Below are 26,277 nucleotides of genomic sequence, written 5' to 3' on the forward strand. Positions count from 1 at the left end.
GCGTGGAGCTCGGGCGTCGCCACCAGGTGTCCCCGCGTGTGCGGCGCCCGTGCGGTATCTGTGCGGACACAGCCACACCTCCAGCCCGCCTGCCTCCCTGTCCTTTTCTCCTAATGAGAAAATGGCACACAATACCAAGGACCCGGCCCCGCGCAGCGGCAGCTGAGGGCGCGCGCGGTGGGCTCCGCGCGAGGCCCCCAGGCCGAGGGGAGCGCTGCGTCCTCGGGGGAGGCGGGGCGCAGCCAGCAGCTGCCCCACTTCTCAGGAGACACTCGGCTGACCTGCATTTACTGAGCAGCTATTTTGCTGCAGCACCTAGCTCAAGGGACGGTAGCACAGGACGAACGCCGGGTGACGCCAGGAGTCCGTGAGCCCTCGGCCGCGGGAGACCAGAGGCCACGCAGCCCAGGCCCAGTCACCATCCGCGGCGCCTCGGGTGCCTGGCCCTCTTACGATCAAGACGGGGCACCGAAGACCCGTCCAGCACCGTGACGTCCCGCCTGGTCACGCACACTTGTGGGCCCTCTGAGTGCGGAAAGTCCAGGTGGACGGAAGGAAGGGTGGTCTCGGCCCACGGACGCCCACCAGGCGGGGTGGGGAGCGATGTACAAGCTCTCCGCTCCGCAGGCGATGCCACAGGAAAGAGGGGGGTTTTGTGCACTTCTGCGCCCCTTTTCAAACGGCGAGATTCGATTGCAATCCGGCGGGTCGAGTCGCTCGGATCGGAGCCGCGCGGCCTGGAGCGCCGGCGCCAGAGCGAGGGAGGGGGCGGGGCTCGCGCCTGCGCCCGGCAGCCAGCAGGGAGGAAGCGGCAAGCCGAGGGCTAGCGGGCGGGCAATGCGCTCAGCTGGTTCCATGGTGTAATGGTTAGCACTCTGGACTCTGAATCCAGCGATCCGAGTTCAAATCTCGGTGGAACCTTTCCTGTTTCCTTTTTCCCCTCCGGCGGGGAGAACGGCGCCGCCCCGAGCCTCGGCCTCCTCTTTTCCCGGACTCTGGCCGCAAGGATGGGGCGCGGTGAGCGCTGGTGGACCGGGCGCAAGCCGCGCGTATCCCTTGTCCCCCTGTCCTCAGACCGGTTACTGCGCAACCAATCCGCCGTTCTGACGAAGCAGGCGGACCCGAGCACACGGTGACTGCCGCCTGTGTGGAGAGGGAAGGGGAGCGTGAAAAAGCGTATAAGGTGGGCAGGAAGGTAACACGAACGTAAAAGCATGTGTCAGAAGTGGGATTCGAACCCACGCCTCCATGCGGAGACCAGAATCCCCAGTACGGGAAGCAGAGCTTGAGTCTGGCGCCTTAGACCACTCGGCCATCCTGACACCCGGGGCCCGTGCCGGGGCTGGCCCTCTTCACCGCCCAGACGGCGCTCCCAGCGGAGACAGGCGAGGAAGGGGCGGGGCGCGGGGACCTGGACTGGAAACCGCGCCGGCCGGCGGCAGGAGGAGGCCCCGCCTCGCGGAACGGGGGCGGGGAGGAAGCGCGGGAAGCTGGGGTCCTGACGCGGAACTGCTGCTGTGTTGTAGCAGTCTGGCTGGTGGCAGGGAGGGCAGAGAACGGGAATCAAACTGGGGCTCCGGGAAGGCGTTCACCGGGACCGGACTGGGTCCAGGCCCGCCACGGCCCCCTGCGGAAGCCAGGAGGTCGCGCTCGCAGCGTCGGCTCGGACCGCACCCCCTCCACTGTGACCCCCGAGCGGGCAGGCGGAGCCAGGACGCTACGCTTCGGCGGGCGCCCTCCGCAGGCAGCCTGGGCTCCGCGGCGCAGGCCGCATCTTCCGCCTCTTGAGCCTGGAAGCTTCTGAGGACGGCTTCACCAAACCAAGGTTGAACTGAGACAAAGGGAGGCGTAGAAACCGGAGGAGCGGGCAGCCCGGGCGCCTCCCGCTGCGGGGACGCTTCCGCGGAAGCGAGGGAAGGAAGCGGCCCGAGGGCGTCTCCGGGGCCGACGCTCCGCCCACGGGAGGCGGCCTGGGGCTGGGGCTGGGGCAGAGCTGCCTGGTTAGGCAAACCAGCTCACCAAGTGTGGGCCTGGGTTCAGCCACCAGGATCAAAAACAGAAAAAAAGAGACAGTCTTTAAGAGAACTGAATGTACCTTCACCCAGTCTCTCCTATACTTTTGTTTTCTCAGACCCATCTTGTTGTGTTGCCCTGGCTGGCCTCGGAAGATTTCTCCTGCCTCAGCCTCCCTGAATACCTTGAACTGCAGGTGCTGGTGTGAGACTGAACAAAAGTTACTCCATTTTGTAATAAGGCCCCATCTTGTCTGCTTCTGTTACACTTCACCATGGGGACGTCGAGTTCCCAGAATGTGCTTGTTGCTGTTCCAAGGAAACCGCAAGTTAGCCTTATGCCTGTTATGTAAAGATTGGTTGCTACACTACCCCAACCGCCAACGTCTCGCTTCTGTACTTTTGCTTGCCAAGTTCCCTCTTGCGACCCCTATAAAAAGACCTCAGTCCCTGAGCCGGCCGCCTCTCTAAGCTTGGTGCTTGGAGGGTGCCGTCTGGCCAGACTACTAAAGGTCTGTTTTACTTTCACAACTTGTCCGGTGTGTTCCCTCCCGGCTGATCCTCGCTGTAGTGAGTTCCTCGGAGCATTTGGTGAGGCCCACGGTCTTACACTAGCCATCATGGCCAGCACATGATGCTAACCTCCTGCACAAATACAGTACCTTACAACAACCAGGAAATGGACAGTGATGTTACCCACTGGCTTTATTCAGTTTTCACCGTTTTTACATGCACCGGTTCATGTGTGTCCATGTACGTGTATGTGTGTTTAGTTCTGTACAATTTTATCACGCCCATAGATATCACTGGACCAAGACACAGAACTGTCCCCCCCCCAAGGATCCCTTGATGGACTGACGTCTGTCTCCAGGGTTGGGATTATGTACGAGTGTGTGCCACCATGTCCAGCTAGAGATTTATTTTATTTCAAAACAGGGTCTGGCCATGTAGTCCAGCAGGCTGGCCTCGAACTCACTATGCAGCCCAGGCTGGCTCCAACTCCTGGTGATCCTCCTCCTTCAGCCTCCCCAGTGCTGGGATTACAGGTGTGCACCACTGTGGGGGGCCTTGCCCCCCCGCTAGAACTCTTGAGTGCCTTTTACGGACATATCCGGGCCTGCTGCAAATCTACCCGGCAACAAGGAAGTAGCCCCAGTACCCTCCTCTTGCTCCTCCCCTCTAGCCCTACGATATATATGTTGTAGCAGCTTCCGCAATAAACGAGACTTGATCAGAAACCTGTCTTGTCTCCATCTCTCGTGTCCCCTGTCCCCTCTCATCCTCGCTCCCCCTCTAGGGTCTCCGTTGACTTACCCGCGGGCCGGGACAAGTGGCGCCCAACGTGCGGCCAGAGAACGGGGGATCCAGTGAAGGACGCTGCTCAGGGGCCCTAAGATTAAGATTGAGGAACAAAGAGCACACTCGACACAGGAGAGGCTTGCAATTGACGTAGACCTGCCGTCTTTTTCGCACCTCGGTAAGTTGAGCAGCGATTACGGGACAGGGCATTAGTCAGCACGAATTGTTCGTGCAAGGTCTCAAGGAGACATTACAGGCACGAGGGGTAAAGGTTACAGTCAAACAACTGCTGAAATTTTTTGATTATATTAAGGATCTCTGTCCCTGGTTCCCTGCCGAGGGAACCATTGACGAAAAGAGATGGAAAAGGGTAGGGGAAGCTCTTCAGGATTACTATGCCGCTTGCGGACCCGGAAAGGTCCCGATTGCGGCGTTCTCGTATTGGAATTTGATCAATGATATTATTTCCAAAAAAACGAGGGACCCACTGGTAGCTCAAGCTATCCAGGTTGGGGAGATAGCCCTCCGTACGGGTGAGGATCCAACGCCTCCAGGCGGCTCCGACGCAGTCTCTCGGGACGCCAATATGGCGCCGGGACCCAGGCCCGTCAAGGCCACGACTTCCTCGCCAGATGAGAACGAGGACTTGATGTCCTTTGACAGTGACGATGATCCCGCCCCCGACGGACGTAACCCTCCCTCGGACCAATCCCAGACGGCCACGATCCCTGCCAAGCCCTATAAGGCAAAGCTTCGCCGGACCCCCGCCTCCTCTCCTTCCGCTCCTGCTTCCGAAGCAGCCCCACCCCTGCGGGAGGTTCCGCCCCTATATCCCTCCCTTCAAGCCTATCGCTGCCCGCCTCCACTCCCAGATCCGCCCCAACATGGCTCCGGGACTGACGAGTCTGCGGGGGGGGGGGGGGGGGGGCACTGCGGGGCGGCTCTGGGTGCCCCCCTCCTTACATTCCTCCGGGCCCCAACACTCCTGCTCTGGCATATCCTGTTGTTGATCTCCAAAAGAAATTCCGGGACAAAATAAAATTTCTAAAAAAACAGATAAGGTTAAAAAAGGAACATCAAAAACTTATTACCCAGCTTGAAGGCTTAAGAACAGGCAAAGCCCATAAAAATGTCCGTAGAGAAGACAAACTTAAGCCACGACCCCCCGTTAGAGGGGCGGCCCCTAGGGTGCCATCCGGGTAGGGAGTATCCCTGAAACTTAAAAATGCGGAAGCCTTTCCCGTAACTAAAACTACTGACGCACAGAGACAGGCGTGGAGACACCACAGTGGTTTCGATTTTAAGGTCATTAAAAAATTTAAAACGGCCGCAGCTCAATAAGGGGCCACTGCACCTTACACCATGGCCATTTTAAAATCGGTGGCAAAAAATTGGCTCACCCCAATTGATTGGCAGACTCTGGCCCGCGCCACCCTTACAGGAGGTGATTATTTATTATGGAAATCTAAATATGTTAAAAATTGCCGAGAAACTGCTAGGCGCAATGCTCAGGCGGGGAATGGATGGGTGCTTGACATGCTCCTTGGGGAGGGGGCCTACACCGCCAACGACCAACAAATACAATTTGATGCGGGGTTATATGCCCAGATTCAGACCGCCGCCACTAGGGCCTGGAGAAAGCTCCCCTCCAAAGGAGACGTGAGTGCCTCCCTCACTAACATTCGGCAGGGCCCAGACGAGCCGTTTGCGGACTCTGTCCACCGCCTTCTCACGGCGGCAGGCCAAATTTTGGGGAGCGCAGAATCCGGGACAGATTTTGTTAAACAGCTTGCTTTTAAAAATGCAAATGCTGCTTGCCAGGCCGCCATCCGCCCTTATAAAAAAAAAAAAAGCAAAACAAAACTGATCTCTTAGGTTACATTCCTCTTTGCTCAGAAATTGGGACTGCCTACCAACAGGGACTTGCTATGGCTGTTGCCATACAGGGTTACACGGTCAAACAGTTTTTGTCGCGCCGCCCAGGCAACAAGTGTTTCCGGTGCGGGACAACGGGTCATTTTGCCAAGAAATGTCAGGCCCCTAGGGCGTTGGCCCCTGGGGCCTCACTTCCGGGGCCTTGCCCTCGATGCAATAAAAAAAAGACATTGGGCGCGAGAATGTAGGTCCAAGACGAACGCTCAGGGCCGGCCCCTCCCGCTTGTCCATAACCCGGATCAGGGAAACGGGAGAAGGGGCCAGCCCCAGGCCCCCGCACCCAAACAAATTTACGGGGCGCTCAATTTTGTTCCAGCAAGCAACAATCCATTTCAGACCTCTTCAGAGCCACAAAAGGGAGTGCCGGATTGGACCTCAGTGCCACCACCCACACAGTATTGACCCCAGAAATGGGAGTCCAGGCCCTCGCCACAGGAGTCTTTGGACCCCTACCTAAGGAGACCTTTGGCCTCGTAGTAGGCAGAAGCAGCAGCACCATGAATGGACTGCAGGTCTACCCAGGAGTGATTGATAGCGACTACTCCGGGGAACTTAAGGTTATGGTTTCTTCCCCCAAGGTTATTAACACCATTCAAACAGGCCAAAGATTTGCTCAATTGTTACTCCTTCCCCTTCTCTCTACCTCTAATAAGGCTCTAAACAACGCCCGAGGTAGCCAGGGATTCGGCTCATCCGATGTCTACTGGTCGGAGATGCTTTCAGCCCAGAAGCCTCTCATGACCTTGTGGTTAGAAGGGAGACAGTTTTCTGGATTGGTAGACACTGGTGCTGATGCAACTGTCATCAAGGAAAAAAATTGGCCATTAAAAGACACCCTCACCCATCTCAGGGGTATAGGTCAGAGTCAAACTCCTAAACAAAGTGCCAAAGATCTGACCTGGAGGGACCAAGATGGTAATCAGGGCACCATTCAACCTTATATCATCTCAGGGTTACCCATTAATCTATGGGGGAGAGACCTATTATCACAAATGGGGATGATTATTTCTAGCCCTAATGAAATTGTCACTATGCAGATGTTTAAAAATGGGTACATTCCAGGCAAAGGGCTAGGTAAACACTCTACAGGTATTGTGCAGCCCATTGAGCCAGTCCTTTGTAGCTTCAGCTATTCAGGCCGTACGTAAATCTTGGGCCCAAATGTATGTTATACACTATATGGATGTCACACATTACCCTAAATTTGGAAATCTTAAATATATACATGTCAACATTAATACATATAGTGGATTTGTATTTGCCACCCTACAATCCGGGGAGGCTACTAAACATGTAATTGCCCACCTTCTAGTTGCCTTCTCAGTACTTGGATGTCCACAGCAAATTAAGACAGACAATGGTCCAGGCTATACCAGTTCTGGCTTCTCAAAGTTTTACAAACAATTAGAAATAACACACATAACGGGAATCCCATATAATCCACAGGGACAAGGCATTATAAAAAGAGCCAACCTCATACTCAAAATTACATTAGATAAAATAAAAAGAGGGGAATGGTACCCTATCAAGGGGTCACCTAGAAACCTGATATCACATGCACTATTTATTCTTAACTTCTTAAATTTGGATGCCAAAGGTTTATCTGCAGCCAATCGTTTCTGGCAACCAGAGACGCAACGACAATTTGCCTCGGTGATGTGGAAAGACCCCCTGGACCACTCATGGCACGGGCCCGATCCTGTACTTATCTGGGGCCGAGGATCGGTGTGTATTTACTCCAAGGAAATGAAGTCAGCCAGGTGGCTCCCAGAACGCCTAGTAAAACAAGTTGATAGGCGTGCTGATGATGCCGATGACCTGACGTTGTCCAATCTTAACCAGTTAACAATGGCGCCTACAATTACAATCTAATAATCATCAAGAGTATAGTATAATTCAATTTGGCTAGTTGTGTTTGGGTGCACCCTAATTTTATACACTGTCTCATATGTTTGTCTATTGTCTGTTGTTTGTGTTCGTACAGTTGAGCTCAATGTTTCCCTTCCTCTTCAAAGGATATTCGCCTATTGTTAAATTGACTTATAGATAAATATTATTAAACTAAAGACATGCTTTTCTTCCCAGGTTGTTAATTGATCAAAGTACCACTGAAATTTATTTTATGAAAGTGACGTGCTTGTCACCCACACGCAACAATCAAATTGCAATTAACAGTTATAAAATAAAAAGATATATATTCTTAATTGTTTGTCAAAACGATTATAGATGGGAACTCCCTTTGATGAATATAGAAGTGGCCACCCAGAAAATGATTATTCTGGTCTTAATTCATTAAAGGGACCCCCTAGTAAATTTTATATTATATAATCTTATGGGAGACATATCACAATGAATATTATCTAAATATGTTATAAATTGATTGTATTGGTTGTCCTTGATATTTAAGCACTGAATATGTTGTTACAAAATGTTTATATTGGTTAAGTTCTGAATATGTTATTGTAGTATGTCCACATTGGTTATTTTCAAAAGCTTAATCAGGTTAGCCTAACTCTCTTATCTACAGCCCAGCCTTGTTTACATCGCAGGATGAAATTTTGCTTACAGGTTAAAGAGATGACATCCCTGAATCTGTTGCATGGTCTGTTGCTGTTCCTGGCCACCACAGGCCCCAATTCATGTATCTGATGGTGGCGGGCCTTCAGATCAGCTCAGGGAAGAGCAAATACAAAACAACTGGAGACTATCATCCAAGAGATGTACCCCTCCCTAAATTGTCATCCACTGGCCCTTCCCAAACCTCAAGGCCCAGACCCTGACGCCCAAACCCTGAGTGTCCTGGAGGCCACTTATCATTTGATCAATACATCCAACCCAGCCTTTGCTGCGGATTGTTGGCTATGCTTGACCCTTGGCACACCCCTGCCCCTCGCCTTGCCAGTTGTCGACCAAACTGACTATGCCAACAGTTCTAGTTACAATTGCAGTTTTTCTCTGCCCTTCAGGGTCCAGCCAGTACAGTTCAATGCCTCAGTTTGTTATCTAAATTCGGGCCACAACAATAGCTTCGATATACGTGTTGGAGTCCAAAATTTCTCTCTCTGCTCGGTAGTGCTTAATGGCCCTGCCGCCATTTGCCCTGCCCCGGGTCACGTGCTCGTCTGTGGAGGGAGCTTGGCATTCACCTCCCTCCCCACTAATTGGACTGGGCTGTGCGTGGTGGCGACTGTCCTCCCGGACATCTCCCTTATTCCTGGAGATGAGCCAGTGCCCTTGCCCAGCTTTGGCTATATCGCTGGGCGACATAAAAGGGCCGTCTCACTGGTCCCCTTGCTCGTGGGGCTAGGGGTGTCCGGCGCCCTTGCCACTGGCTCTGCTGGCGTCGGGGTGGCATTACACTCCTATGCCAAATTATCCAACCAATTGATTAATGATGTTCAAGCTCTCTCCAACACTCTTACAGATATACAAGATCAGATTGATTCTCTGGCTGAGGTGGTCCTTCAAAATAGAAGGGGTCTGGACCTCCTCACGGCAGAACAAGGAGGGATTTGCATAGCCCTAAATGAATATTGTTGTTTCTATGCCAATAAATCTGAGATCGTCAGGAAAAAAATTTGTGAACTTCAGGAAGATCTAAACAGACAACAACAAGAATTCTCCCAAAATCCCCTCTGGACTGGCCTCAATGGTTTCCTCCCTTATCTCCTCCCTTTGCTGGGACCCTTATTGGGTTTACTTCTGATCATTTCCTTGGGGCCCATAATATACAACAAAATCATGGCCTTCCTTAGAGCCTGGGTAGAGACAATAAAAACAGCGCCCATACAGGTCTACTATAATAGATTGGCAATGGCTGACCAGGACGAATGTCGGACCATCGATTAGGTCCTTGCCGTGGCGAAGTGTTCTCGCCCCACCTGGTGAGAGGGCTGGCAAGCCAATGACAGGCAACTGAGCAAGCGTGCCATGCTGTGAAAAGGCCCTCGTGCGCCGCCTAAGACAGGTGCCAGAGCTTTATTTCCCTGGTTCACCGATGACGGGTAAGGTACACGGTGCAGACACGTATGTTGCTCTGACCCAAGACAGGCTCAGCCCCCGCAGGCTTGGCTCTCCTGACGCCTTTCTAAAATTATAATTTTAAAGGGAGGACCTGTGGGGGGCCTTGCCCCCCCGCTAGAACTCTTGAGTGCCTTTTACGGACATATCTGGGCCTGCTGCAAATCTACCCGGCAACAAGGAAGTAGCCCCAGTACCCTCCTCTTGCTCCTCCCCTCTCGCCCTACGGTATATATGTTGTAGCAGCTTCCGCAATAAACGAGACTTGATCAGAAACCTGTCTTGTCTCCATCTCTCGTGTCCCCTGTCCCCTCTCATCCTCGCTCCCCCTCTAGGGTCTCCGTTGACTTACCCGCGGGCCGGGACACACCACCATACCATGCCCAGCTAGGAATTTATTTTATTTTTTTGGTACTGGGAAATCAAACTCCGGACCTTGCACTTTTGAGGCAGGCGGTGGAAACACTGAGCTAAATCCCAGGCCCAGGAATTTATTTTAAAACAAAATCATTTCATTAATAAAATTTATATCTCTCTTCGTCAGGCTTGTGTATTAAAGGGTTTAGACAATGCCCTGGAGGCAAAAAGGAAATTGTGAAGATTTCTGAGTAAGAAGGGATGGGATGAAAGAACTATTACGGGGTTATAAAGGATGACTATCTCCTGAGGTAATGTCACAGGTGGGTCCAAGGAAGTCCTTCTAGAGAAAGGATGGCACTCGCCCAGCCCCAACATGAGAGAGAGGCAGGGCACACTCAGGGTGACAACTGTGGCCACCAGAGTGGGTGCTTGGCCAGGCTTGAGGATCTATGTGGTCCTGGGTTTGTCCTCAAATCAGAGGATCTGGGATGTTTTGCCTAAAGACAGTCTTGGAATTATTTGTCTGCTGTTTCTTTCACTTAAAGTCAGATTGCTGCCCTTTATTGAATTAAAACTAAAACAGACTTCATCAACTAGGTTAAAATACAAGCAGTTCCTGTGTGTTTGAAGTTCAGCAATTCAGTAGTGACTGGACAGCTCTGTGTAGGGTACGGTGTCCACACTGTGGCTTGCCTGGGCCGTACTGAGTGAGGAGGAATTGTACTGATGGTTACTGTACTGTACTGTATACAGTACAGGATGGCTACTGTATACAAGTAACAAAACTTCCATGCTGGAGTATAAAAATGAACGAATTAGCAGTCCTTTATTTTTCCACTGCCAGCAGTATTGTATATGCAATTATAACAATATCATGGACAAAAAAGATTTGATACATCATTGTATTTCCTATGTGGCACTAATTAAATACTTTTATTTTATTTTTTATTTTTTTCCCTCCAATGAGTTTTAATCAACGGTACTTCTGTATCAGGGAGAGGATTTTCTAATAAAGGGCAAGTATCTTCTGATGCTACAGCTTCTTCCCTTCACATCCAAAGGTGTGTCCTGAGCTGAGGAAAGGGGAGGCTGGGCCCTGAGTTTCTCAGAGCAAATTTCCAAGTCAGTGTTTCCTCTTCACAAGGAGACAGGGCTGAGAGAGCCAGTTCCAGCCCCACTGACAAAGGGTCAGTGGACGATAAACAGGCCGCTCCCTCCTCCTCAAAAAGGAAGACAGCCTTTGTTTGTGTTTGTTGTTGTTTTTGTTTTGTTTTGAGACAAGGTCTGCTATGTAGTTCAGGCTGTCCCTGAACTTACTTTGTATTCCAGGCAGGCTTCAAACACCCAGAAATCCTCCTGCCTCACCCTCCCAAGTACTGGGATTATAGGCATGCACCCCATGCCCAGCTTGGAACTACATCCTTAACACTCAGGGACTTAAATACTATGAAACAGCACAAACCCATGTTTACTAATGAACGATCTGTTTGCTCACAACAGCGCCTGTCTTCGAAGGCGCACATGTGTGGGTGGCTGGAACAATACTGGGGCAACTGCTGCACTTTGCTCGCCAAATTACACAAGCAACTGTAACCCCACTGTGCAATTTCCACACCAGCGCCATGGGGTTCACTCTCCTTTGTCACACGGTCGCAGGCCACAGTGCCTTACAGGAGAGTGGTGACAACATGGCTAAAACCACATCCTAACACTCAAAGTTCCTCGTCACATGCTGTCAGGCAGTGTGTGGCCTGTGAGCAGCAGGTTGGACACATGAGTACCATCTCCTTAGAAAACCGACGTCTGGCTGAAACTTGGATTTTTGTTGTTATTTTGTTTTTTGACACCAGGTCTCTCTACCTAGACCAGTCTGGCCTACAATTTGTAATCCTGACTCAGCCTCCCAAGTATTGGGATTACAAGCCTGGGGCGTTATACTGGGTCAGCTTTTGGACTGTGTGGATTTATAGTGTCCTTAAAATTCTGAGGAGCCAGGCATGGTGGTGAACGCCTGTAATCCCCACATTCGGGAGGCTGAGGCAGGAGGATTGTCATGAGTTTGACGCCATCCTGAACTACATAGACCCTGTCTCAAAAAAAAAAAAAAAAATCCTGAGGAATTTGGGAGTTGTGGGACCCTATCAACCCCAAATATAGGCCTAGAAAGGAAGGTATGGGTAATTTAGGAGAGTTTGCTCAGGCCTTAAAATTAAGGCATGTTAGCCCGCCCACACCTGTAATCCCAGCACTCTGGGTCCCGAGATTTAGCAAGACCTTATCACTAAATAAAAAAGTAAAGGGAGCGGGGTCTGGGGATGCAGCTCAGTGTGGGGGCCCCAGGTGGAACCCTCAGCACTCCATTTAAGGTGGGGAGAGCTAGTTTCCTTAGACCTGCAGCTTCCTACCTGCTTTCTTTCATACTACCTCAGCGCCATGTAAACGTCTCAGAGAAAAAGACCACCGAAAACTAATGAGAACGGTTGCCTTTATCTGGTCACTAATCCACCTCCACGCCATGCAGCCTGACACCTGGTGCGCCGGCTTCGCTCAGGCTGCGAGCGGGAACTCTGGGTAACACAGCCGACCGCACGGCCCAGCTGGCGATGAAGGGACAGCGACTGTGGATCGGAGGCGGGCGGAGGTCACCAGGTGACTCTCCTCGCCGCTGCCCCGTCCTGCCCTCTGTGCCCGGCCCCCCTGCCTCCTGAGCCCTCACTCAGTTTCGCAGCGCTCAGCGCCCTCTGTTGGAACAAACCATGGCAGGGGCAGCCTTCAATGCCTCCAAATCAACTGACCTAATCCCTGCACACACTTTCCTGGAAAGGCCAGGGTGCTTGGGCCTGGAGCTTCGAGGGCTGGGCCCAGAGCCTGGTCCCGCGGGGACGAGGGCGTGAGGCTAGCCAGGCCTCGTAGTCCTTCGGGTTTCCCGCCCCGCGAGGCGGAGGGCCGAACGCGATCCCCGAGCGACCATCTGGAAGCGGAAGTCCCTCCTCCTCGGAGAGAACCGGGAGGACGGACAGGCGCCGGGGCCCACGGCCCGGTGCACCCTGCGCAAGGCGGGATGCTTGGGTTCTGCCCCACGCGCCGGCGTTTTAGTCCTATTTTATTAAACTATGATGCACATCCTTATGATTCAAAACAAAAACACAACGTCGATCTCGCGTGGGTATAACCGGCACCCATTTCAGGGGAGAACTGGGGCGGGGTGCTGAGCCTACCCGCTGGGCGCCAGGGGCAGGACCGGCGCGGGCCACTCGTCCGCGCAGCAGGGCTCCCTGCCCGGGCTCGGCCCTTTCGCCAGCGGCGCGCGCCCACCCGGTCTCCCGGGACCGCGCAGAGCCGCCTCGCTCTGAAGGCCGCAGCCCGAGACCTGGCACCAGGGACCCAGGCAGGGCCCGGGGCCACGGCCAGAGGGAAGGGTGCCCGGCCAGAGCGCCACGAGAGCGCGCGGGAGGCCAGGCCCCGCCCCCGTCCGCCTCTTCCGCTCGCTCCGGGGCGGGGCCTACGCGGCCGCCAGACCCTTTGGGACGCGGCCACGTCGTCTTGCGCGCGCCGAGCGGCCCGCGGTGTCCCGCGCTTCGGGGCGCGCGTGGGGCCCGGACCGGCCAGGGCGGCGGCCCCACCCCGGCGCCATGGCCGCGGCCAGCGTGGCCGAGTGCCTGCAGCAGGAGACCACCTGCCCCGTGTGCCTGCAGTACTTCGTGGAGCCCATGATGCTCGACTGCGGCCACAACGTGTGCGGCGCCTGCCTAGCGCGCTGCTGGGGCGCGGCCGAGACCGACGTGTCGTGCCCGCAGTGCCGCGAGGCCTTCCCGCAGCGCCACCTGCGGCCCAACCGGCCCCTGGCCAACGTGACGCGCCTGGTGAAGCAGCTGCGCGCCGAGCGCGCGCCGGGCCCGGGCGGCGAGATGGGCGCGTGCGAGAAGCACCGCGAGCCGCTGAAGCTGTACTGCGAAGAGGACCGCACGCCCATCTGCGTGGTGTGCGATCGCTCGCGCGAGCACCGCGGCCACAGCGTGCTGCCGCTCGAGGAGGCGGTGGACGGCTTCAAGGTGAGGCGGCTCCCGGGCTGGGCCGACGGCGAGGCGCCCCTCACCCGGCTGCCGGGAAGACGAGTCGGGCAGGGTCCTGAGCTCCGAGCGGGCCGGGCGGCGCAGCCGAGTGAAGCAAAGTGTTCAGTCGCGGAGTCGCCGGGGCGGCCGTGAGCCCGGGATGCCCGCGGGCTCTGGTTTGAGGGCTGCAGGTGCAGGCGCACAATGACGCCCTTGTGAGAGTGACCGCACGCATGCGTGGTCAGGGCGCTTTCAGCTCCGCCGCGTCCCTCGGCCGACTCGGGTAAGCTGGGCAGGGGCATCACCCGTGTCGCGCAGGAGAGAGTTACTAGGTCACGGCCTTCGTGCGCTCGCGCTGCAGCCGCCGCTGAGCTTGCGTCTCCCATCCAGGCGCTTTCCCCACCCTTCGGGGACTGGTGGGTCACTTACTGCGCGGGGCACAGCTTTGGGGCTAGCGTGGCGTGGTCCGAAGCCGCGCTCTCCGCCGGGACGTGGGGGTCCCAGAGGTAGGGATGCAGCGGTGGCCACGGCCCCACGGCGTAATTGGGGCGGCTCAGCGGCTGTTCCTGCTTTCCCAGGAACAAATCCAGAGCCAGCTGGACCACCTGAGAAGAGTGAAGGACCTGAAGAAGAGGCGCCGGGCGCAGGGCGAACAGGCACGGGCCGAACTCTTGGTAAGGGCTTCACCCGCGCCCCTTCTGCTTGGGTCGGGCGTAGCAGTGCCCCGGCTCTCCTTGCTTTCTTCCTGGTGAGTGGCTGCTGTGCTGATTCTGGGAGAGGAGTTTGGGAGTCACAGAGACTGTTATGCACGTATATATTCACCAAGTGCCTAAAACGTTTTTGGACAACAAAATATTGCAGATCTTTCCGTATGAGGTGCTTGCTTCTGAAAAGCAAGCCTCTGATGAGTACGTTGAGAAATGTCGCCCCAGGCAGGGCCCTGAAGGACGCTGCACAGGGAGCCTCTGCTGTCTCAAGTGGAGACCTCAGGAGCAACAGGCGCTGCCTCTGGGGTTCAGACGGAGGGTGTGACGTCGCCGCTGCGCCTCGGTTTGCTCACCTGTGCAGTGGGCTGGGTTGGACAGGGCTCCCAGCAGCCCGGAACTGCCCTTTTCTTCCGGAGAGGAACAGAGGGAGAGGGGAGGCCAGGCTGAGGCTGCCCAGCGTCTCATGATGGGAGGCAGTCACGCGCTGGGGTGCCGTAGCGCCCCTTTGGAGAAACCCTTGATTAATCTTTGGGGCTCCTGTCGCTCTAGTTTGTTTGTAAGGCTGCCTCTTGTGGCTGATGTCTCAGGAAGACTCAGCCCTGAGAAAGGCGAGAACTGGTGAGGGCCTAGAGCCCAGGCAGGTGCATGGCCCAAGGCGGGGAGGACGGGGGTCTCGGATCGAGTCGTCACAGGGTCTGAGAGGGACAGGGAGTGAAGTGGCTTTGGGGGCTGAGGTGATGTCACCGCTGCTGGCCTGTTCCTGCATTTCAGACTCTGGGTCCAGCACAACAGTGAAGGGCAAGGTTGGGCTCCAGCAAAACTTCCTCCCTCTCCCACTCTGCTGGTCCTGTGCTTAGAACACAACCTAGTGGTGTCTTGATGGTGGACTGCGGTGAGAAGGAAGGGCAGACAGAGCCACAGCCAACAGGCTGAGAGAGCTGTGGGCTGCTGGGCAGGCCCAGGGAGTGAGCACACGGGACCCGGCGTGGCCTGTCCCCTCTGTGTGACAGCCCTGCGTGGCTCTCAGTGGCGAGGAGGCCCTTCCCCTTGGCCTGCCGAGGTGGCGTGGTCTGGTCTTTGCCTTCGGTGGTCTTTGTCTCCCAGCACTAGGGACTGAACCCAGGGCCGCATCCTGAGCCTCATCCCCAGCCCTTTTGTGTCGTGGGTTCTGAGCTGGATCTTGCTGTCTTGCCCAAGCCGGCCCTGAACTTGTGGTTCTGTCTCAGCCTCTTGAGCAGCTGGGCTGACCCCGGCATGCGGCTCAGGTCCTGTTCTCGCTGTAAAATGCTGGATGATCTTGGCTTCTGTGTGGGCTCCCCCAGCCACCGCCCACCATTACCCTCGGTGACCGCGTCACACGCAGCAGACTCCCTGGAGGGTCTTGTTATGATCGGGAGACTCGGCCCTGGCACCATGCGCTCAGTCCCCAGGGAGGACCCGAGGGCCCGGGGTGACACTGTGCTCTTCCCCGCTCCGGCTGTCACCTGCAGAGCCTCACACAGATGGAGAGGGAGAAGATCGTGTGGGAGTTCGAGCAGCTGTGCCACTCCCTGAAGGAGCAGGAGTACCGGCTGCTGGCCCGGCTGGAGGAGCTGGACCTGGCCATCTACAACAGCATCAACGGCGCCATTGCGCAGTTCTCCTGCAACATCTCGCACCTCAGCAGCCTGATCGCACAGCTGGAGGAGAAGCAGCAGCAGCCCACCAGGGAGCTGCTGCAGGTGAGGCGGCGCCTGGGCCTCTGGGTGGGGCCACACTCGGCCCCAGGCGTGTTGGGCCGGAGCAGGGCCGCCGAGGCCAGAGGCAGTGCCATGGGCCATCGGGGTGCAGCCAGTGGAGCGGCCCAGCCTTCTCCCTGGCAGAGCCGCGCCGTGCAGGCCCCGTGTCTGTCGCTGCCTCCCCAGCCGCAGCAGCTTCAAGTGCTGGGAACGGCTGTGGCCTACAGAGCCTCAGTCCTCGCCGCTGCCGTGGAGAGGCGCAGACCCTACACTAGGGGAGAAGGGCTGAGCGCTAACGCTCGCCAGTGTCCAGTCGCCCGCGGAGGACGGGTGACCAGGAGGGAGAGGCCTTGGGAGGGGCCAGAGGGCTCATGCGGCTGGTGCCAGGCGTTCTGTGTCCAACACCATGGGGTTGGGTGGGTGCAGGGTTAGGGAGGGACGGGGCCTGTGCAGGGTGCAGCTGTGGGAGAGCGGAGGGTGGAGGAGTAGAGCACGCAGGTGAGCAGGACCGGGGGCTTCCTGGGAGTGTTTAGATGCTGCCGAGTCGTGTGGGTGGGGTCTGCTGGGGAGGGTGTGGTCGAGCAGGCCCTGGGCACAGGACCTGAGTGGAGCAGCGTACAGGTCACAGAGAGGCCTCTGAGTGACCCGGCTGTGACTTCAGGCTGGGGAGGAGCAGTAGGGCCGCTCCGCCCAGAGGATTTACGTAGAACCGTTCTGCCCCGTTGGGATTTTCTTGTCTCTGTTGCTTTCTCCAATCTTGGCTGCTATGGCCCACACCCCAAGGAAGCAGACAGTTTTTTGCATGATGGGCTCGAGGGTTTTTTTCTTTTATGAGACAGGATCTCATGATGTATTCCAGGCTGGCCTCGAACTCACCGGAGTCTTCCTGCCTCAGCCTCCCAAGTGCTGGGATTACAGGTGTGCACTGCCACGCCCAGCATTAGTACCTATTTGTGACCTGTCCTGAATGTGGTGCATTTATCGTGGGGAGTGGGCACATACACATTTCACGTCCTAGTCCTCTTTCTCTCCTTCTCCCCTCCCTCCCTCCCGCTCCTTGGTCTCTACACCCCTTCCTATCCTCAGAAGGTCTGTTTCCCTGGTTGTTGTTGTCTTTTATTTTTCTCTTCAAATTATTTCTGCTTTGGGTTTCTCATGTGAGAGAAACCGTGTGGTAGTGAACCTTCTGTGCCTGATTTATATCACTTAGCATCATGGATCAAGGTGCATCCGTTTGTTACAGATAACTCACATTTATGCTTTCTTATAGCGGAACAGTTAGGACTGCGTTGTGTACAGAAACCACATTTTCTCTTAAGTAGATGTTGAATGTTTTTTCAGTGCTGATGATTGAACCCAGGGCCTCAGGCACGCTAGGCACAAGCTCTGCCACACCCTGGACTAAGGCTAGATCTTAAGGGGAAAGGAGCATCTAGTGAGAACAGAAAGTATCAGATTGCTTACTAACTACAGAAGGAAAACAGCAACCATACAGTGGTTGAGACCAGTATCACCAAGGGGCTGGGGATTTAACTCAGTGGTGCCACCACCTGCCTCGAAAGCTCAAGGTCCTGAGTTTGATTCCCAGTACCAACAACAACAAAAAAGACCAGTATCACCATGAAGGCATGAGCAGTTGGGCACTCGGAGGGCCGAAGAAATGCACTGTCAGAGATGGCACAGCCTGAATTTGTTTATTCATTTTTAAAAGGGGGGTGTGTTGAGACAGCATCCTGTTAAATAGATCACCTTGGCCTTGAATTAATTCACTATGTAGTTTATAGTGGCCTCAAACTTGGAGCAGTCCTCCTGCCTCAGCCTCCCAAGTGCTGGGATTACAAGTGTGCACCACCACGCTCAGTGGCACAACCTGAATTTAATCTTGAGGAAAACTGCAGTGAGCAACATTCTGTAAAGTAACTGGCTTGTGTCAAATAGTATCAGAGCCGGGAAAGACAGAAAGACACCAGGGCAGAGGAACGGTTCTAGTGGTGACCGAGCCGTGAGGGACCCTGCTTCTCACGTGGACAGGACGTGGGAGCTGAGAAGGGCAGTCATTACTAAGACAGCTGCTCAGATGGGCCCTGGGCCGTGGGAGGCACACGTGTCGCTGCTCCGTGACTGACCTGGAAGACCCACTTGTCCTTGGGAGCTGCAGGGACGCATGGAGGGGCGGCAGGAACAGCAGCCTTGGGTTGCTCTGAGGGTGCCATGATTGACAGGCAAACAGTTAAAGGTAACCCAGAGTTCTTTGTCTGAACAGCTGTCTGTGATCTGAAATTATTCCACGGTGAAAGCCAGGCAGATGGGCAGGTGAGGTGTAAGAGAAGGAAGTCGAGTTAGTAAGAAAATTCCAGCTTCCTCCACCTGGCCTTTGGGTCCCGGAGACTGAGTCATGTTCCAGTGGTTCTTGTCTCTGGAAACCAGAATAGCTGTGAGAGGAGCTCAGGCTGATAATGACTTCTCATGGCCGCCCTTCTGCTTTCTCTTACAGGACATCGGGGACACGCTGAGCAGGTACGGTTTTCTCTCCCTCTGGTGTTAAGTCAAGCACACAAGAACTATCTTGCTCACCTTTGTCGCCCCTGCCAGGCTGAGCTGGCCCCTTCCAGGACCGCTGCCTGCCCTGGGGAGTCCCTGGAAGCTCAGCTCTGCGCCGAAAGCCTGCAGATCAGAGACAGACAGTGGGGCAGGGTGGAGCTCGCCGAGGGTCAGGGCTGGTGGCCGAGGCTGGGAGGACTTCCGTGGAGACTGACGGGGCCTGGGCAAAGTGCAAGGGTCGATCGAGGCCACTGCTTCCCACGGCTTGCGGGGTTTTTCTGGAATGAGGTCAGGAAGGCCTAGGCATTGCTGGAGACTCACCCAGACTCTGATGCTTCTTCTTGTTTTCCTACTGTAGCATCAGCCAGAAAACAAGGAGGCCTAGTATGGCTCAGCAGCAGAGCTATGCTTAGCTAGCTCAAGGCCCTGGCTTCTGTCCTCAGCCCTGAGAAAAGAAGAGAGTGGGACCGAGCTGGGCCCCCAAAGGCAGAGACTGCAGGGTGGGCCGCAGGCGGGGCGGGGCGGGGCGGGGCGGGGCGGGGCGGGCTGCGGGAGCAGCGTTTGGTGCAGTCAAAATCCTGCATGCCAGGAGCACAGCATCTGAGGCGGCAGAGGAGGCCTGGGGGGGGTCAGTGGGCAGGGCTTTGTGGACAGCCGTGCCGGTGGGAGTGCGGCTCTGAGGGGCCCAGGGCGGAGAGAAGGTGGAGTTTACACCAGTTTCATCCAGGGGACCAAGGCAACAACCTTCCTGCTGCTCTGGGGTCAGGTGAGCTCTGACCACCAGGCGGGTCCCACAGATCCTAACGGAGTGTGACATTAAGGACAGAGAAGACACAAAATTTCATCGGCTTGAGGCTTAAACATAATAGAAAGTTGGTCAGGATGTAAGAAATGTGCAGGTAGGCAGCCCCAGGGCGAGGGTGGTGGCGCCAGTGACCCTAAAGCATGATTTCTGGCCAGGCATGGTGGTGTATATCTGCGACCCTGTCACTCTGGGAGGCTGGGGCAGGAGACTGACAGGTTGGTGCTCAGCCTGAGCAGCTCAGTGACTTAGCAAGACTCTGTCAAAATAGAAAAAAATGGCTAGAGATACAGTTCAGCGTGAAGGCCCTGATTGCATTTCCTAGAACAAAAAAACCCTGATTTCTTCCCCTTTGCTCTTCTGCCCTCCCTGAGGCCTGGTCCTCATGTAGACCCTTGCTAGGATTCCACTCAGGAGAAAGGAGATGGATCACATCAGATCACTTGGAAGCAGATTTTTCAAAATGCTATGAGGTACTTCTTCACCTCCCCCTGGCCGAAATTTGGTCACATCTAGACGTACGGGACATGGCCAGCCATAAGCACAAAACCTGGGAGATACTGGACAAGCAGCCAGCAGTCTGCCATAGACCCTTAGACTGGTAGGGGTTGGGTGTGGAATTCACAGAGTACCTGTCTGAGGTGTCGTTCTCCATATTGGGAATCTGAAGAGTGTGGACAGTGGCCCACCATAAATACCAAGGACTGTGTCACAGAACTTTGTGATTTCTGGCAAGGTCAGCCTCATAATTCAATTTAGTTCAGTACATAACCCCCATTCCTACCCCACAAGCCCAGGGCCTTCACCCTGAGCTGCATTCCCAGTACTTTCTAAAGACAGGGTTTCACTAAGTGGCCCAGGTGGGACTTAAACTTGCGGTCCTCTTGATTCCAGCCACCCAGAGTGCAGTAAACCTTTTTAGAAACTTGCTGTTTGAGAACCCATGGGTTACGTGCCTTGGGGAAATGAAAATGTGCAAGGTACGACCTTTGTTCTGATTTAGAGAATCACAGCCTAGGAGAAACTACCAGCTGGAGTAGCAGCTTCAGTGTCAGCTAGTGTCGGGGAATTTATCCAAGGCCTGTCCTGGCCCATGGAAGGTGCTGGAATTCAGGGAAAGATTCATGTGTTCTTTAAATCTAGGGCTGAAAGAATCAGGATCCCTGAACCTTGGATCACACCTCCAGATCTGCAAGAGAAAATCCACATTTTTGCCCAAAAATGCCTGTTCTTGACAGAGAGTCTGAAGCAGTTCACAGGTAATAAATCTGAGGAGAGGGGTCGGGAGGGAAAAGTGGGCTTTTACCCTAAATGTCTTCAGCTCGCCTGAGGGATGTGTACTGCCCAGCACTGGTGCACAGATGTGGGATGCAGCTGAATATCTTCTTTTCTCTCCTTAGAAAAAATGCAGTCAGATATGGAGAAAATTCAAGGTAAATTGCCCTCCTGACTGGCTCTGAGGTTGGACTGTCCTGGGAGGAGCAGCATCTGTCTTAAAGAGTGGGACACAGACGGTGACCCGGCCGGCAGCTCCCCCGGGCTTCCCACCCCTGCCCCTCATGAATTTCCCAGTTAACAGCCCCGTTCTCACATGAGGTCCGTCAGGTGTTCAGGCAGCTCTCAGGTCTCCTGCTGGAGGAGAGAAAGATTAGTGCAGGATTAGCTTGCTTCACCGGGACGTGCTGGTCACACCCGCCGGAGCTGCATGCACAGCAGGGCTGCCCGGGCCCCTGCAGTGTGGACATGCGCATGACCCAGCAGCACCCGGAGGCGCAGGCCTCAGTGAAGGGTCGGTATTGTTACTGCTTCACCTGTAGAGGGAGAGAGAGATGATACTTCGCACCACACAGAGGTCATAAGGTTAATTGTAGGCCGGAGCCTGATGTCTTCTATCTGTCATTAGGGTTTTCTGGGAGTCTGGGGGAGGCTTTTCCAAGTCCAGATTTCCCTCCTAGACAGCCTCTGCTCGGGAGTCGGCGCTGTGTTTGCCAAGTCCTCCTTTGTGTGGTCTTCTCACCTCTTGGCGTGTTTGGCACGTAGCTGTGCCGCTGGAGACACACGTCCTCTGGCCACACGAGGAGCGAGCACACAGCACTGTGGGGAGCAGCGGAAGTGGCTGGTTCTGACACGGCTCCTCTGGTTGGCTCTCATTTGCCTCGCCTGTCCATCTTTGTCACAAGGCTCCATGGGAACGCGTGACAGCACGTGTGCGCCTCGGTGGCAGTGGTGCCCTTGGAGCTGCCAGCCCAAGACAAAGCTGCCTAGGAAAGCCATGTCCCTCCACACAGAGCTCCTGCCCTCTTCCCTGAAGCCCTGGGCTGGGCGCTGGAGCTGCCCACCGTGTGAAGAGGACAGCGCACGGCTGCCCAGGCCCTAGGGTCTCCAGTGGAGGCCACAGCTCCACAGGGACCAAGTGCGCGCAGCCAGACTTCCTCGAACCGCTCACGGCCTTCAGTAACTTCTTATCTCTTTTGTTCTTTCAGAGTTGAGAGAGGCTCAGTTATACTCGGGTAAGTGATGGAGGACAGAAGCCCACTGGGGAAAGGAACAAAAGCCCTGGTGAACTTAGCTGCTGCTGTGCATGACGGGCTGCGCCTCAGCGTGACCGGCCGTCGGGCTGCCTGTGTGAGGGGTGGCACACACGGTCCGCCGTCTTGGGGCTTACATTGGCCGCCGTAGGCTGCAGCCGCAGGGCAGTCGGTCGGGGCTCACAGCACAACAGTGGAAACTGCTGTTCCCCGAGCAGAAGGCGGCCCTGCCCATCCCCCAGCCGGGAGTCCTGGCTGCGTCCCTTTACCCTCTGAGTGGGAAAGGCCAGGGAAGTGCCCCCCCGAGCTGTGACCCCGGCGCCACGTGGCCGCCACCATGTGGGGCCCTCTTCCCAAACAGACCCTGGGCTCTGGGTCTTGACTCACTGGTCCCCACGGCCGCCCTCCATTCAGTGCCCTCAGCAAAGGTGAACAGTGCTGCATTTTCATCCTGCACTAACAGGCGCGGCCAGGTTGAGGAGCACTTGCCTGTGCTCAGGACCTAGGTTTGATCCCCAGAGCCACAAGGGGAAAAAGTGTAAGATACCGTCCTGCCTGTGGGCTTTCGAGGGAAACACAGCATGGGAAAGGAGGAGGCCAGGTTCCGGTGGAGTGGAGCGGCCAGCGCATGTGCTTAGTGTGGGGGGCTCTGGGTCCAGTCCCCATTGTGGCCAGACTGTTGAACCAAGAATCAAAGGTCCTGGGGTTCTTGGTCACCTTTACTTGTTGCCAGGTGTGGACCATTTTCAGAAATCCCCTAGCCTGACTGGGTTCTGATTCCTGAGAGGCAAAGGTCAGTCCTCTGGGCAGCTTGGAGAGCTGAGTACAGATGAGTGCTCCTCAAGCAGAAGGGCACCGCGTGATTGCGGAAACAGTGACACTGAACACGGGAGGTAACACAGTGACACACTTTAGATTTCAAAGCAAGAGGAGTAGAAGCTGTTGTGTTGGTACCTGCCTGTCATCCTAGCTCTATGAGAGGCTGAGGCGGGAGGGTCTCAACTTTGGGCCCCATCTGGGAAATTCAAGACCCTCTTTCAAAAAAGTAAATAGCTGGAGATGTAGCTCAGAGCCAGCCATCTGGGTTTAATCTTGAGTGCTAGGGGAAAAAAAGTTGTGGGCTGGTTAAGAAAAACTGGGGACGATAAGGACCTTAGAAGAGGAGTAGTGTTGGACATAGAATACGATCTCACTGAATGAGTCCAACGGTGATCTGAGGGCCGGGCCGGTTGTTGGAGGTCTGAGTCCCTCCCACAAGTCCAAACCCCCGTGTCTCTGAAGGCCAAAGTTTTTCATTACTTTATGGCAGCAAAGTGAATTTGTGCGGAGTTGTTCTAGCTTTGTCCTACAGGATATGAGCTTCTGTGTTGCATGCAGATGTGCTGATATCTGATCACAGGGTGCTGTGGCAGACCCCACCTGTCTGGAATCTAACTCTGAGTCTGTGATGCTTTTTTAGGCCTCTGAGGCTTTCATATGAAGGGATTGTGGGCAGGCAGGAAACCTGATTCAGTTTATCATGGATGTTGTGGCTCAGGAGGCAGAGAGGGAACGGGCTGATTTTCCTACTTTTACTGTATTGTCAGAGCAGTCCCAGCAGTAATTTTGCAAATGTGAGTCCTGTGACATGTTTCGTTGTGAAGTGAACGGTGTGTAGCAGGCCCGGACCCTGGCCCTGGGATGGGGGCGGTGTCCTTGGGGTCCCTGGCCTTGGCTAAGCCTCCTCTGCCCTGCAGTCGACGTGACCCTGGACCCAGACACGGCCTACCCCAGCCTGATCCTGTCCGACAACCTGCGACAAGTGCGGTACAGTTACTTGCAGCAGGACCTGCCCGACAACCCGGAGCGTTTCAACCTGTTCCCCTGCGTGCTGGGCTCCCCCTGCTTCGTCGGCGGGCGCCACTACTGGGAGGTGGAGGTGGGGGACAAGGCCAAGTGGACCATCGGCGTGTGCGAAGACTCGGTGTGCAGGAAGGGCGGTGTGACCTCGGCCCCCCAGAACGGGTTCTGGGCTGTGTCGCTGTGGTACGGGAAGGAGTACTGGGCCCTCACCTCACCCATGACCGCGCTGCCCCTGCGGACCCCGCTGCAGCGCGTGGGCATCTTCTTGGACTACGACGCTGGCGAGGTGTCCTTCTATAATGTGACCGAGAGGTGTCACACCTTCACCTTCTCCCACGCCACCTTCTGTGGGCCAGTGCGGCCCTACTTCAGCCTGAGCTACTCAGGTGGGAAGAGCGCGGCGCCCCTCATCATCTGCCCCATGAGTGGCATCGATGGCTTTTCTGGCCATGTTGGGAGTGACGGTCGCTCCATGGAGACCTCCCCGTGAGGAGTAGAGCTCAGGCTGGCAGCTGGGGTCCTCTGCCGCCCTGCCGAGTGTTGCCTCTGTCCATCGGAGCTGGATGTCCACACTGTCCCTGCCCTCACCATGGGACATGCGATGTCCATGTTCCCTGGGACCCTTCCCCTTCCCATGCAAATTGTGAGCTGTAATGAGAAGTATCAGTATTGCCCACAAATAAAACCAGATGGCCTCCGACTGCAGCAGGTGAAGAATGCGGACCATTTTGCGTGTGGAGGGCACTGAGACTCTGCCCCTCTGGCCCACCCCAGGTCCCGGGGGATTCTTGTCACTTCTGAGAATCTGAAGGGCCCTTTGAGGGCTGTCACCTGGCTCCCTCTGCCTCAGTTGTCCTTGGAAGTACTGCCACCTCGGACTTCCAGTGTGCCAAGTTTTATTAATTCCAACAATGATGCTGCTATGTTTTGGTTGGTTCCAGTTATTTCACAGGAATGGTGAAAACAGTAGCACCTCTATCATGCGGTGCTGTTCTAGCTGGTGTGTGCCTCTGTCCTCCAAGAGGGCTTGTCTGCTCCCCTCAGGCTGATGGGAGGTGGATCCTGCTGCCCTCTGTGGTCAGCCACACGCCATCCTTGCAGAGTCTGGGCCACTGTTCCAGGAGTCTGTTGCCTTCTTGCCTGCTTCTTCCTATCCCCTTTGGGGCCAGGGCTTGACCTTCCTCATATGTGTGCCTTGGGCTGCTTGTCCCCAGGGCCTTCACCCCCTGAGCCATTCTGGAGTCAGAAGGCGGAAGCACATCACTGCAAGTGAGTCCCTGGATGTTCTTAGTCCTGCTTCTCTTTGGGTACGTGCCCCTGTTTAAAGTGGATAGTGGGTATTTGTATTTCTGGTTTTCCTGGGTCTTACTGAGATTGGGCTCATAGATTGAGAGTGAAGGGAACACGTTGATTTCCACCGTGACTCCAGGGTCCCATTCTGGCTACTCTCCTCTCCCATCTAGATGGTAAAACTCATTTCCTAAGAGGGCTAAAAAGGCAGTCTTGTTTATCTCTGGTCTACAATTCTCGTATTGGGTAAGCCTGTGATTTCACTGGGGAAGTGTGGTATCAAGGTCTGCTTACTTAACTAGCAGTGGGATAATGGACCCACCTGTAAAGATCAGAGAGCCCAAAACATTCCTGAGCACAGAACCAGGAGCCCAAGCAGAGTCCTGTGCTGAGGAGGAGTGATCAGGCCGAGAAGACAGCCCAGTTCTCAGGAATTTGGATCTTTTCTGCTTCTAGACAAGCGTCCATGGGCTCTGCACTTTCCTGGTCCAGGCGTTGGGGTTCCATGGCTGAAGACCATGAGTTGAGGATAACCTCCTAATTCATTCACTAGGCTTTAAGGGAAACAATACAGCCAGGGACTGTCAGTAGGGACTTTTTTCTGAATGCTCTGAGATATGAACATATAATACATATTTACATAAAGTGCTTAACAAAGCAGTGTTTGGCACACAGCATGAAGAGCTTTACGCACTATAACTTATTTAAGGCTCATTAAACTCCCAAAGCACCATTTCCTTGATTTTACAGATACAGACACTGAAGCAGAGAGGGTAAGTGCCTGATCCCAGATGCATAGCTAGGAAGCACCATGTCCAGGATTCAGACAGCTGGACACATGATCACATTCCTCAGTTCTGCCACAGATGTGGGGCTTCTGCTCTGTACCAGGAGGGGCAGAGCTGGCAATGCAGTCTGTTGGCCAGCGATGCCTTTTCATAGCAGCACCTGCAGGATCACAACTGGAAAATATCAAAATCACATCCCATTTTCACTTAATTATTGAGCCCACTGGGGCAGGGAGGGAGAGCAAAGGCCCACAAAGAGGAGGTGCCCTTGGTTCCCACTTCCCCGTGATGTTGGCAGCCATTACTCTATTCCCTGTACACCGGCTAAAAGCAGCAGCTACAGCACAGATAAGCAAGCTTGTGGAATCCAGCAAAGCTGCTTG

At 55.0% G+C, this 26,277-nt stretch overlaps 1 protein-coding gene and 2 non-coding genes across 4 annotated transcripts; 2 read left to right on the plus strand and 1 right to left on the minus strand.

Annotated features, from left to right (window-relative positions):
* The first annotated feature begins 849 nt into the window (after positions 1–849).
* Trnaq-cug (transfer RNA glutamine (anticodon CUG)) lies at positions 850–921 on the plus strand. Its single transcript has one exon. It is a non-coding gene; the product is annotated as a tRNA-Gln (tRNA).
* A 296-nt stretch (positions 922–1,217) lies between these two features.
* Trnal-caa (transfer RNA leucine (anticodon CAA)) lies at positions 1,218–1,322 on the minus strand. The gene is made up of 2 exons: positions 1,285–1,322; positions 1,218–1,263 (listed from the first exon to the last, which is right to left on the minus strand). It is a non-coding gene; the product is annotated as a tRNA-Leu (tRNA).
* An 11,822-nt stretch (positions 1,323–13,144) lies between these two features.
* Positions 13,145–24,521, plus strand: Trim27 (tripartite motif containing 27). 2 transcript variants are annotated; one of them, XM_004847850.3, is made up of 8 exons: positions 13,145–13,678; positions 14,257–14,352; positions 15,876–16,106; positions 18,598–18,620; positions 20,590–20,705; positions 20,847–20,879; positions 21,930–21,956; positions 23,711–24,521. In XM_004847850.3, the coding sequence occupies exons 1-8, from the start codon at positions 13,259–13,261 to the stop codon at positions 24,304–24,306; spliced, it is 1,542 nt and encodes a 513-aa protein (XP_004847907.1). In that variant the 5' UTR covers positions 13,145–13,258; the 3' UTR covers positions 24,307–24,521. The 2 variants fall into 2 exon arrangements, with proteins under 2 accessions (XP_004847907.1, XP_087037826.1); XM_087181700.1 differs by having other exon boundaries at positions 13,510–13,961.
* Positions 24,522–26,277: the final 1,756 nt, after the last annotated feature.

This window comes from Heterocephalus glaber, unplaced genomic scaffold (assembly GCF_053883595.1).
Source record: "Heterocephalus glaber isolate CG9 unplaced genomic scaffold, H.glaber_assembly_v1.0 deba00001472, whole genome shotgun sequence".
NCBI classification, from domain to species: domain Eukaryota; kingdom Metazoa; phylum Chordata; class Mammalia; order Rodentia; family Bathyergidae; genus Heterocephalus; species Heterocephalus glaber.